This window comes from Gouania willdenowi, chromosome 17 (assembly GCF_900634775.1).
Source record: "Gouania willdenowi chromosome 17, fGouWil2.1, whole genome shotgun sequence".
Classification (NCBI taxonomy): Eukaryota; Metazoa; Chordata; class Actinopteri; order Blenniiformes; family Gobiesocidae; genus Gouania; species Gouania willdenowi.
The window spans coordinates 34,916,105-34,929,919 of record NC_041060.1 but is presented as its reverse complement, the minus strand read 5'-3'; the positions used below and the strand labels follow the sequence as shown (position 1 = coordinate 34,929,919).

The following is a 13,815-nucleotide window of genomic DNA, read 5'->3' as shown; positions in this document are numbered from 1 at the left end:
TTGATATTGCATGACGTGGGTCGACTTTTTCAACGCTCAAAATAAGCGGCAATTCAAATGAAGTCCTTTTAAAAAACGTTTCTTTGGAAAAAGAAGAAAAGAAAGAAATGTAACGATATAACGTTAGCACGCCTACTTTCTATCTGCTGTTTAATAACGTTTAAGTAGTGGTTTCCTCACCTTTGACGGAGAGCTGAGCACTGCTGGATGCAGTCTCGGCTCTAAAGGTCACTGTACCGCTGTCGCTGGCGTGCAACTCTTTGAGCAGCAACAGATGACGTCGACCGCTCTCAAAAGTGACGAGCTCAGCGGTGCTGGACTCCTTCACGGGTTTCCCATCCAGGAGCCAGCAGCAGTCTTTGGTCTCAGGACGAGACAGGGCGCACTCGAAGAGCGCCTCGCCCCCATCGAGGGTCTCCACGTTCTCCAGGCCCTGAACGATGTGGATGGGTTTAGCTGCAGAAACCGCAAAAAAGACCATCAACAAAGTCCTTTAAACCAGTGGTTCTCAAACTGTTCAGCCACCGGCCCCCAAAATAAAGGTCCCAGAGAGCGGGGACCCCCACTGTAGCTGAAGGTGGTTGAACACAGACATGAACATTGAAGAACAGTCATGTGGAGACAGGACCATCTATAAGGGGGAATAAAGGGGAGAGATTTTTGGGGTCCATCCATAAAGTCAGTAAAATGATGGTCCATTGTTCTATGAATCTGTGATAACCACATTTATTTATTCATCTGAATAATATCCACTGTTATCCAGGAACGTTCATTATTATTATTAGTATAGTCATCTTAAAGATGGAAATCCTGGTTTTAATCACTAATAAAATGGTTCAAAGTGACCAAAAATGGTGGAAAAGGAGGTGAAATGCGATTTTAAAAACCACCACTAAAAAGTTGCAAATTAGAATGGGCAAAAATAGACAGAAGAAACAGTCAAAAGTGTCAATATTGGCCTAAAAGTAGCACAAATTAGATTAAACTGGCCAATAATCAGCATGACAAATGGGTAATGTGGTTAAATTGGCCAAAATAAACATGAAATATGATGAAAAGAGGTTATATAGAGGTTTATAAATGCCTAAAATATTTTTAAAGTAGAAAAAAATTGCAGAAAAGTCATTGAAATGTGATGAGAAGAGTCAGAAATGGGAGTGATGTAGCAAAAACACATTAAAAGGAGCAAAAATAGTGATGAAAATAGGTTAAAATATGGTAAGTTTGGTGTAGTTGCAGAAAAAAAGCTCAAATTGTTTATAAAATATTGGGGACCAATTAAAGGGTCTCATCAGCCAATAGGGTGCAGCCTTTAACTGGATTTTTTTTTGGAAAATTGCTAAATTATTGAAATGTTGCCAAACATTGGTGCTTTCAATAGTCCAGAAAATATGGTATTTGTGCCATAGTGTATAGTCATCTTAAAACTGCAAATTATTGTTTTAATCAGAAATAAAATGGGTTAAAAGTGACCAAAAAATGGTGTTAAAAAAGTAGTGAAATGGGATTTTAAAAACCACAGAAATTGGTTAAAAGTTGCAATTTAGAGTAGAAAAAAAAACAGACAGAAAAAGGGTTCAAAGTGTCAATATTGGAACAATGAATTTAAACTGGCAAATAACGGGCATGACAAATGGTGAATGTGGTTAAAATGGCTAAAATAATCATGAAATATGGTGAGAATAGGTTAAAAGTGACAATAATGGGTCAATATACAGCATGTGACATTAGGTGCTGAACATGTCTGGAAAGAGGAAAAAAATGTCCAAAAAAGCATTGAAATGTGATGAAGTGTCAGAAATGGGAGTAAATATGGTACAAAAAGTTATGAAAATAAGTTAAAATATGATTAGTTTGGTGTAGTTGCAGAAAAATGTAAAAATAAACAAAAATGAGCTCAAATTGTTCAGAATACTCCAACCCAAAGGTTGAGAACCCCTGCTTTAGGACATCTTTAATGAAGAATGTTTGGACACAGCTGGTGTTGGTGGTCAAAGCGCGGCGCCCTCCCTCTCTCTCTCTCTCTCTCTCCTCAGGGAGGGAAGCTCACCTGACACGTACAGAGAAGCGACCACGCTGGTGCCGTCGGCCTCACAGGAGTACACGCCCCCGTCCTGGGGTGAGACGCGGCTAATGTACAAGCGAGCCACGGTCCAGTCCTGGTCCACTACCAGCCTCCGGCCGTCAGGCTGCACGGGCTGCCCGTCTTTCCTCCACTGGGCCTTTACCGGCCGAGAGAACTGGCAGATGAACTCGGCTGCTTGGTTCTCCACTACATGAAGGTCCTCCATCTCGTTCACCACCTCAACTGTGGGGTCTGAGGTCGGGTTTGGGGGCGTCAGAGGATTAGCATTATGGTACAACAGACCAGGACATCATAAACCCACATCCAATATAATGTCTATGCCACATTGTTTTAAAACTCAAAACTCTCGTCCAGAAAACTGTGATTAGTGATAATTTGAAGGAATAAAAACGAGTTTAGCTCTTCTACTTTATTTAAACTATAGAAAATATGTTTATAACGTTTCTGCAAATGCAAAGTAGAAAGAAAAAATATATTTAAAAACACCACAGCAAGTTAGTAGAGTCATAATTATGAGATAAAAATATATTCTAACGTGTAATTAAAAATGGTAACAGTGTTGGTAGAATGTTTCTAATTCTCATAATTATGACTTTCTATGTCATAATTATGACTTTCTATGTCATAATTATGACTTTCTATGTCATCATTATAACTCTCATAATTATGACTTTCTAATAATTATGACTTTCTTTCTCATAAATGACTTTTTATCTCATAATTATGATTTTCTTTCTCATAATTAAGACTTTCTATCTCATCCTTATGACTTTCTTTTTCATAACTATGACTTTCTATCTCATAATTATGACTTTCTTTCTCATAATTATGACTTTTTATCTCATAATTATGACTTTCTATCTCATCATTATAACTCTCATAATTATGACTTTCTATCTCATAATTATGACTTTCTAATAATTATGACTTTCTCATAATTATGACTTTCTCATAATTATGACTTTCTTTCTCATAAATGACTTTTTATTTCATAATTATGACTTTCTTTCTCATAAATATGACTTTCTATCTCATAATTATGACTTTCTATCATAATTATGACTTTCTATCTCATAATTATGACTTTTTATCTCATAATTATGACTTTTGTGGTGGAAATGGGCTTCCATATTTGTGTCTTTATGATTCAGCCCGAAAAAATATTTTCAATCAAAAACAAAAATCCCTTTAAATTAAAATCCTTTTACAATCACAATAAAAGTGTGAATGTCAAGAAATAAAAGTGACTAATAAGGAAATAGATTTGTGTTTATGTTCATAACGTTTCAGCCACTGCAGACAATTTAAAAAAAATCACCATTATGAGTTAATGAAGTCATTATTATGAGACAGTAAAATCATATTTATGAGATAGTGAAGTCATGATCATGAGTTTGTAAAGTCATAATTATGAGATAGTTAAGTCATAATTATGAGATAGTGAAGTCATAATTATGAGATAGTGAAGTCATAATTATGAGACAGTAAAATCATAATTATGAGATAGTGAAGTCATGATCATGAGTTTGTAAAGTCATAATTATGAGAAAGGAAGTCATAACTATGAGATAGTGAAGTCATAATTATGAGTTAGTGAAGTCATAATCATGAGTTAGTAAAGTCATAATTATGAGAAGGTATTAGGTATAAGTCATGAATATGAAATAGAAAGGAAGTCATAACTATGAGATGTAAAGTCAAAATTATGAGATGTAAAGTCAAAATTATGAGATAGTCAAGTTATAATTAGGAGACTAAAGTCATAATTATGAGACAAAAACTCATAATCATGAGATAAAAAGTCAGAATTATGAGAAAGTCATAATTCTATCTTCTACTACCAGATCTTGGTACCGTAATGTATTTGTTCTTTAGATTTTAAATTTTCCTAAACAATTTACTGTTGTCATAATCAAAAGAAACAGTTGAAACTTACATAACAAAGGTTTAATCTGGGTTCAGATTTATATTGACATTATATTAACACATTTTTCTGGACGTGAGAACCAATTCCTTTTGTCCAAGACTCCATTAGTAGCAGCAGCCAACGCTGGGTGATGTTAGAGGTTTAGGTTCTCACAGGTTGAGAACGCAACTGGTTGACATAAGAAATAAACTGGAATGAAAATGAACGTTTGATGGATGGAGCAGCACTTTGAATGTTTATGATTCACAAGAAATGTTGAATACTTCAGGACTTCAGAGACGCCATCACCATCACCATCACCATCCGACAGCATCAAAGGAAGTGTTAAACTCAAGTCTAAATCTGTCCCTGTAGATCAGAGGTTCTCAACCTGTTCAGCCCACAACCCTCCAAAATAAAGGTCCCAGAGCTCAGGGACCCTCCAAAATAAAGGTCCCAGAGAGCAGGGACCCTCCAAAATAAAGGTCCCATAGAGCAGGGACCCCCACTGTAGCTGAAGGTGGTTGAACACAGACATGAACATTGAAGAACAGTCATGTGGAGACAGGACCATCTATAAGGGGAATAAAGGAGAGATTTTTGGGGTCCATCCATTAAGTCAGTAAAATGATGGTCCATTGTTCTATGAATCTGTGATAACCACATTTATTTATTCATCTGAATAATATCCACTGTTATCCAGGAACGTTTATTATTATTATTATAGTCATCTTAAAGATGGAAATCCTGGGAGCAAAAATGGTGGAAAAGATGGTGTCAATATTGGAACATTTAGTTTAAACTGACAAATAATGGGCATGGAAAAGGGGAATGTGGCAACAATAAGCATGAAATCTGGTGAAATGAGGTTAAAATTGACAATAATGGGTCAACATATGTGACATTAGGTGGAAAAGTGGTGGAAAGGGTTTATAAGTGGTAGAATTGTGCAGAAAAAGCACTGAAATGTGATGGAGAAGTGTCAGAAATGGAGGAAATATAGCAAAAATACATTAAAAGGAGCAAAAATACGGATGAAAAAAAGTGATGAAAATAGGTAAAAAGTTTGGTGTAGCTCCAGAAAAAGGGTAAAAATAAGTAAAAATGATCTAGAAAGTGGCGTTGGAGAGTAAAGGTCCCTTAGGTGAGCTCTTCTTCCCTGCTTCATTGTCTATTACCAAACCACTCAGATTTTTTTTAGGTCACAACTGTTTTTATTCTCTTTTAGTAAAAAAAAAAAGTGACAACTTTAACTTTTCCTGTTTATGAGAGCAACTAAAAGTTGTCATTTTGACTTGAAAAAATAATGATGTAAAAAGCTTCTAAATTGTCTAAAAAGCTTCTAAATGATGTAAAAAGCCTCTAAATGATGATCATCAATCCCGTGATGTTAAGATGGAGGAACACAAGCTCTAGAACGGTAAAGTAGTCCCATTTTTAAAAAATGTATTAAATGAATATTAACAGAATAATGTGTTTTGGGGAACACTTTAATCCCAGGTTTTGACCTTATTTCATTGGATCAGCACCTAATGTTTTTTTGTCCAGCAACTCATTTGCTTTTAGATGTTTTGATTAAAATGTTAAGTATTATATTTGGACAGCTGTACACACAACACTGAATGTAAAAAGAACAGAGAGGAAAGTCAGGCCACGCCCCCACGCTACGTTTAAAGTGTGATTTTGCGTAAAAATATTTTCTCTGTTAGCTTGGAAGACGGTAGCAAATGGCTAAAAAAAGGCTTGGATTTAAAAAGCTTTGTTAATCCAATAAGTGAAGCTAAGCCTGAGGTAAAGGTTGTTTCTGTAGAAATAGCAGAAAAGAGCAGCAGCAGTTAGCATAGCGAGTAGCAGTTAGCATAGCTAGTAGCACCTGTAGCGATGATGCTAATGCAGGAGAACCCGCCTCCAACAGACAGGACACAGGAGGAGAACTACCCAGAGGACATGAGGACGACTCAGGGACAGAGAGACGTAGAGGAGACCACGGTTAAAGTTCTGATATAGACATTAGGCTCCATGGCTGTTTTTGGGTTGTTTTTGACAAATAAAAAGGTAAGCACACATTTTATTTTTATTTTCTGCTGTGCTACTGATTCATTAGAGGACTGATGACCTTATGGGTGTAAAAGTTAGACAATATTTTCTATTACAATCCAAAAGTCCTGATGAACCCTCAGTGTAACAGTGTAAATCGTTTTCCTTTGTGTGATGGAACTAAAGTTTATGATCATCTCTTAAAACAGATCAATGTGTTTGGTCTGTCATGAAAAATCAGTTTTTCTCTTTTTCAAAAGAATGAAATAGTTTGCAGTTCTTTGGTTTTTGTTTCCGTTGTGTTCTAAAAAGAACGCTGTAGAATTATAGTGATACAAATATTAGCATTTTGCTAAATGAAGCTGATGGTTGACATTCTCTGCTTAATTACTGTGAGCAAAGACTTTATGTGCTTTTGAAAGTAGTAAAAGATCATTTGCGGCACAAAGTTCTGATAATAAAATGTCAAAAAACTTAATGACAAAAAAAATAATCGTATTTGTGGGTTTTTGTGTTCTGACATTTTAGTGACCTTTGTGGCTAAATTAGTGGTGATATTAAACTGTCCTTGTTGCTGAAACATTTTGACAGATGTCACTCAGAGAGAGACGGATGCTCTGTAACGGGTCTGATTGGTTGTTTATGTTCACGTGATATTATTGGCTCATTTCGTTAGAAAAAAAAGCTTTGAAAAATGTTTTATTCCGTGACATTTTGTCTCTGTTGGAGACGGAACAACACCCAGCGTTTGTTCTGTCACCTGATGATTTACAAATTAAGCACCAAACATAACTATCCTGTTTTTGGAATTGATCTGAAACAAACTGTACGTGTATTTTAGGAAGTTTACAGCCTGTAAAACACTTAGGCATCATCTTTGATACTGACTTGTCTTTTAACTTTCATATTAAACAAATCTCAAGGACAGTTTTCTTCCACCTCCATAATATCTCTATAATAAGGAATATCTTGGCTCAGAGTGATGCTGAATAACTAATCTATGCATTTGTTACATCTAGATAGATTATTGTAACTCTACTGTCAGGATGTCGTAGTAACTCACTAAAAAGTGAATTCAGAATGAAGCAGCGTTTACTAACAGGACTGAATCATAATCTAACCACTACAGCAGACATTGGCCAATGGGAGTGAGGCCCAAGGCCAACACAGACTGACCTGATAATAATGTATCATGTTGTTCTGCAGTCAGTGTCTTCTCCTCGTTCTTCTCTCTCTGCTCTGTTTCAGGTGTCGTGAAGCTGATGATGTCACTTCCTGATCTGTGGTTCACGTCTCAACTAGTCTGAGACACTCTGATGTTCTATCTCTCTATCCTGTTCTGTTGGTCCTTCTGTCCACTAACCACAACCAGTCCACGCAGATGGCTGCCACCTCTGAACCTGGTTCTAACAGAGATTTATTCCTGTTAAAAGGGAGTTGTTTCTTCCCACTGTCGCTAAATGCTTCTTCATGTGGATCTTGTTGGGTTTTTTCTTTCTTTTTATTAATTTTATATTTTGATAAGCACATTGAGATGACTTTGATGTAAATTGCGCTATACAAAAAAAGTTGAATTGATTGAATTTGATTTGTGCAGTCATGGAATCAGAGAAAGATGATCAAACGTGAAACATGGAAATGAGAAAACCCAGAAATTGTTGTTCAATCGTGTTTTTTGTTTCCCTCCAAAGTGCTGCTCCCTCCAAACATGGCCGTGTTTTTACAGATTAGCGTGACATGGAAAGAGCAGTGAAGCAGCAACGCGTCAACTCTAGTACCTTTGACTAAGAGCTTGGCCGTGCACGTGAGGTCGCCCGCCCTGAAGGTGACGGTGCCCGAGTCGTCCGTGTTCAGGTTCTTTAGGGTCAGCGTGTGCACGTGCTCCTGCTTTAGCTCTATCTGGCTAACGGGACTGTTGTCCAATAGGGTGCCGTCTAGCCACCACTCCACGCTGGCCGGCGCCCTGCCCGACAGCCGGCAGCGGAACTCCGCCCACTCACCAACAAACACATCTGTGGACCTAATGCCTTCCACAATGAAGACCTTTCTGGCTGTAGACACACACACACACACACACACACACACACACACACACACACACACACACACACACACACACACACACACACACACACACACACACACACACACACACACACACACACACACACACACACACACACACACACACACACACACAGGATGTAGGGTTGTGTATTGCCATGAATCTGTCAATACGATACGATTCACCATCAGTGGCGTCACTAGGCTGTTTTTTTCGGGGGTAAAAACCCCTTGATATGATTTAAATTGCCCCAAATTTAATTGTTTTGAAAAAAAATGCAGAAATCAACTTTCCGACGATCCTTGAACGCCCCTCGTTTATGGCACAACGACAGATCAACAAAATGTCTGTATTCTCTGTCATCTGTGATGCCATCAACAGTAGGGCGACTGTATGTATCAGCAGCGTGTGTGAGAACCAACGGAGGAGACCCACACACACACACACACACACACACATCGATCAGGTGAGCTTCACTATCGATCACCGTCTACGTGACATGCGTGCAGGTATGTGAGTGTATAACGGACCACCATTTAGTCCGGTTACAGTCTGTGTCACGACACCTGTTCATAGGGTGGTAGTGACTGTAGTGTTACAGTCAGATCTAAGTGTTTACATGTTACGGTGCTACATAGTGAAGGTCACCTGATTACTGCAGCTTCACTCACGTCACACATGCCACTTCATCTAACTACTGACAATAGAACAATATTCATACAGGAAGTACACAAAACGACAACAGAAATGCACAAAAATATACAAAAATACACCAAACAACAACAACAAAAGAAAATGACTCAAAATACACTAAACTAACTATTTATACAAAAAATACACTAAAATGACAAAAGAAATGCACAAAAATACACTTAATGACTCCAAAAAACATACATTACAGAAAAATACAAACAAAAAAAATTATAAAAATGAGTAAAAAAACCAACACATTTATCATACACGTCTCATAAAATTAAACCAGGGAAATTGCACACGCTATTTTACTTTGCACCTGCAAATAAACCCCTTTATAATACTACCCAGTATGTTATTATTATGCCTATAATTGACAACTTTACTTAAGCTCCTCCCACTATATGAATACATACTTCTGTATGTACTAGCTGTAATTAATTACCAATCACGCGATTACAAATATAATTGACCCCAACCCTGCATCATATTGTTTAGTATCGGGCCGATATATCCTGATATGATATACATCACAATATATATAGAAATATCAATAATTATAAATTCCACCTTTACAAGTACAAAAGGGTATGAAATACGATTACATTTTTTAAAACTTGGGAGAACAAGTAAATGGTAATTAACTGTAATGCAAATACAAAAATTAAAAAAAAAAAAAAAACAAGTGGAATGTTTATCAAATTGTCAAATTACATTAAAAAAAATATTTTGCTTCTACAACAGATTGTTCTTTTTTTAATTTAAAGTAACCACATACATATATTAAAGTGTCCAGTATGTTTTATGAAAATAAAGTTTAATCAACTTCAGCTAAAATGCACTGAGGAGTGAAACAGTTTAACAAGATCTGATGGTGCGTTCACTGACACCTAGTGGTCGGGCATTTACGTGTTACGCCAGTGGTTCACACACTTTTTTGACTCAACTTCCCCTTTATGTCTGACTGCTAGGGATGTAACGATTCACTCAACTCCCGATACGATTCAATTCACGATACTGGGTTCACGATACGATTCTCTCACGATTTATTTTACAAAATGAGACTGTAGACAAATGATGACTGAAAAATATTCCTTTATTTTTTTGGGGGAAAAAAACTAGAAAATGCTGTACTATTTTCCTTTTATTTTTAATTGTCAAAAGAATCCCTTGATAAACTATTCAAAATAATGCAATTTAACTAAAAATAAATCTTGAATTAAATAAATAAAGGAATAATACAAGTGAAGAAGAAGCTTATTAATTTAAATTCTGGTTCTATAATAAACAATGCAAAACTGCATAATTGTTGTTTTTCTTTTTAAAAGTGCAACTGAAAAATATATTTTGTGCCTTAACAATTGGACTTTAAAAAAAAAAAAAACGTCATTGCCCTGTATTTACGTCAGATATTTGTTTGGACCAGCAGAGGGCGCTGGTAACCCAGTGGTCGGTTGGCATGCAGCTAATCTAGCAGTGAAGAAGAGATGCTATGCTAGCAGACAGAGCTAATAGAAAAACGTGACTTTTACAGATATTCATGTAATATTACAGATATTCATTTGGTGCTAAAGGGGTAATGAATCATTTATTAACATATTTAAGAGTAGAAGGCGGCCAGAAAGAAAGTATTAGCAGACTCCGCCCGCCGCCTACACTTGTGGATAGCGCCTTCTGCTGGTTAAAAAAAAGTACTGCGATTCAATTTTCAGAAGATCGATATCAATCGTGATACCTATGAATCGATATTTAACTGCCTTACGATTAATCGTTACATCCCTACTGACTGCAACATTTTACTCAGAATTCTGTGAAAAAAAACAACTAATATAGAACATAATGCTGGTGATGAGTGAGAACATATTTTTTAAACATTTAATAAATTAGTGAATGAAACAGTATTTAGTTCCTCCTGAATAGATTTTATTTCTATAGTTTTTATCATTTCCTGTCATCTAGCTCCTGATGTGGAACAAACACTGACATCATTTTGTTTGTCTGTTGTTTTTAATTATTCAGTATATATTTTCTCTTATTTTGTGTGTTTTTGTGTGTTGCTGGTATTATTAAAATTTTTGTTTTTAGTGTGGTTTGGTTGTTTCTTATCTTATTTTAAATGTTTCTCTGTGATTTTTGTGTATTTTTTAGTGATCTTGTGTGTTTTTCTCTTATTTTGTGTGTTTTTGTTGTTGTTTTGTGTGTTGTTGATAATGGTATTTTTCTTTCTTAGTGTGTGTGAGTGTTTTTGGTGTCATTTTGTTGTTTTTTTGTTTTTTTATTATTATTTGTGTGGTTTTGTGTGTTGCTGGTAATGTTTAGTATGATTGTCATTTTTAACTAAAAATAACAATTATTTTTCCACTTTCTCTTATGTACCCCCTGTCGTACCATCGCGCACCCCTAGGGGTACACGTACCCCTATTTAAGAAACATTGTGCTATGCTAATGATAGCGACATTAAATGTTTTTTTTGCGTTCAAAGATATGATTAAAAAAATCGATTTTGACATTTTTTGGATTGATACGATTATTGTTGAAATATCGCGATATATCGAGAGACACAGACACACACACACACACAGATACACACACATAGACACACAGACACACACACACCTATACACACACACAGACACACACACACAGACACACACACACCTATACACACACACACACACACGTAGTACCTTGCACAGACAGGGAGGCGGTGGTCAGCTGGTCGCCGGCGTCACACGTGTAGTATCCGCTATCTTCCAGCTCCACGTTGTGGATCTGGAGCTCCTGAAACTTCCCGTCCTGCCTCATCTTGTACTTGTGACCGGCTTGGAGGACCACGCCCCCTTTTCTCCACTCCACTTGCACGCCCGGCTTGGAGAGCTCACAGTTGAGGATGGCGTGCTCACCCTCCATGGCTTCCTGGTTCGTCAGCTCCTTATGGAAGAAGGCGGGAGTGCCTGTTGGGAGGTGGAGTCATTATTGTTTTCCCAAATTCATTTGGAAAAATACAATTCCTAATATAATATACATAATATACAAATCAGGGGTAAATTACATTTTTCAATGGTTCTAGTCAAAGTTAATGGATATCCAAATAAACAGATAAATGCTAGGCTAATGTTAATGCTAACGCTAGGCTAATGCTAAGCTAATGCTAGGCTAATGCTAATGCTAATGCTGACACTAGGCTAAAGCTAATGCTAGGCGAATGCTAATATTCGGTTAATGCTAACGCTAGGTTAATGCTAATGCTAAGCTAATGCAGTGCAACACGGGCCAGCACCTGCATCTTCACCTGCATTTTCTGCAGGAAATGCAAATATTGTAGTTTTTTACACACATCGTGGTTGGTGTCAATCTCTAGAAGAGCTATATGTTTAATTCTATTTTTTCTTTTTTCAAACTCTGCCTATGCCTTGAAGCTCTTCTTTGCTCTTTACCTTCCACGGTGACGGTGACGTCGCACTGCGCGTCTCCAGTGTCGCACGTGTACGTCCCCGAGTCGTCCATCCTCAGATTGTGGATGCGGAGCTGGTGGAAGGCGCCGTTCTGCCTCATGTCGTACTTCAGACCCGCTTGCAGGACCTGGTTGTTCCTGGTCCAGGTGACGGGGGCGTTGGGATGGGACGTGGTGCAGGCCAGGGTCACCGTCTCACCCTCTAAAGCCTTCGTGTTGTGCGGTTTCTCCACGATCAGCACTGGAAACACGTTGGTGTAACTTTACTCTGTAGCTTTGATCCCTTCATTCTTTATTTCATTCACTCATTATCCAAAGACTTTATGTTACATTATGTGGTTGGAATCATATACAAATATCTACATCAAACATGCAGTCCTCCCTCTAACTGTGTGTGGCTTCCAAGGTGAACAATTTGACTCCAAAATACACAAAATGACAGAAAAATACACAAACCAACAAAAAAAATACACATTATGACAACAAAAAAAATATACTAAACAATTCCAACAACAAAGCAAAATGTATGGGCTGAGATTTGTGCCACTAGAAACTGAATTTGAATATTTGGTATTGAATGTGAAAGTTTTTTTTGTCATAAAGTGTATTTTTGTTGTCACAACGTTTTTCTCTCATTTTGTGTGTTTTTGCTGTTGTTTTGCTTGTTGTTGGAATCGTTTAGAGTGTTTTTGTTGTCAGTGTGTCATTTTGTTGTTGTTTGGTGTGTTTTTCTACTATTGTGTGTGTATTGGAATCATTTTCCATATTTCTGTTGTCATAATGTGTATTTTTTTGTCGTTTTGTACATTTTTCTCTTATTTTGTGCGTTGCTGTTTTGTTGTTTTGTGTGATTGAGTGATTCACTTTTTTGTTGTCGTTGGGTGATTTTGCTGTTACATTTTTTTTTTCTCATTTTGTGTAATTTATTTGTTGTTTTTGTGTGTTTTTTCTGTCTTTTTCCATATTTTTGTTGTCATAATGTACTGTATATTTTTGTATGTTTTAGGAGTCATTTTGTGTGATTTTGTTATTTTTATTTTTGTGTCCTGTTATTTTGTTGTTGTTTTGTATATTTTTCTATTATTTTGTAAGTCTTGTTGGGGTTTTTTGTTGCAGTGACTGTTTTTGTTGTTGTTGTTTTAGGAGTCATTTTGTGTGTTTTTGCTGTTACTTTTGAGTTTTTCTGTAATTTTGTTGTGCTGTGTGCGCAGTGTTTGTGTGTTCGCCGGCACAAGTGTTTGTGTGTGCGCGCATCACAAGTCTTTATCTACTGTATGTGCGTATCACGAGTGTTTGTGTGTGCGCGCTCGCACGAATGTTTGTGTGTGCGCACAATTGTGTGTACGCGTGGTGTTTGTGTGTTTGCGGGCACAAGTGTTTGTGTGTGCGCACGCAATGTTTGTGTGCGTGCACCACGAGTGTTTGTGTGTGTGCGCCACGAGTGTTTGTGTTCGCGCGCATGAGAGTTTGTGTTCGCTCTAACGAGTGTTTGTCTGTGCGCGCACCACGAGTGTTTGTGTGTGTTTGCGCTCGCACAAGTGTTTGTGTGTGCGTGCACCATGAGTGTTTGTGTG

General features: G+C 37.1%; 1 protein-coding gene across 1 annotated transcript in view; it reads right to left on the bottom strand.

Moving 5' to 3' along the window:
- LOC114478823 (obscurin-like) overlaps positions 1-13,815 on the bottom strand; it is a gene marked incomplete at its 3' end in the record, with an annotated part of 63,086 nt that overhangs the window by 29,675 nt on the left and 19,596 nt on the right. The window contains exons 7-11 of the mRNA XM_028472103.1: positions 12,225-12,482; positions 11,475-11,741; positions 7,808-8,080; positions 2,051-2,317; positions 181-456 (exon numbers count right to left, since the gene is read on the bottom strand). Of these exons, the coding sequence (XP_028327904.1) occupies positions 181-456; positions 2,051-2,317; positions 7,808-8,080; positions 11,475-11,741; positions 12,225-12,482 (1,341 nt within the window). The remainder of the gene's footprint in view (positions 1-180; positions 457-2,050; positions 2,318-7,807; positions 8,081-11,474; positions 11,742-12,224; positions 12,483-13,815) is intronic.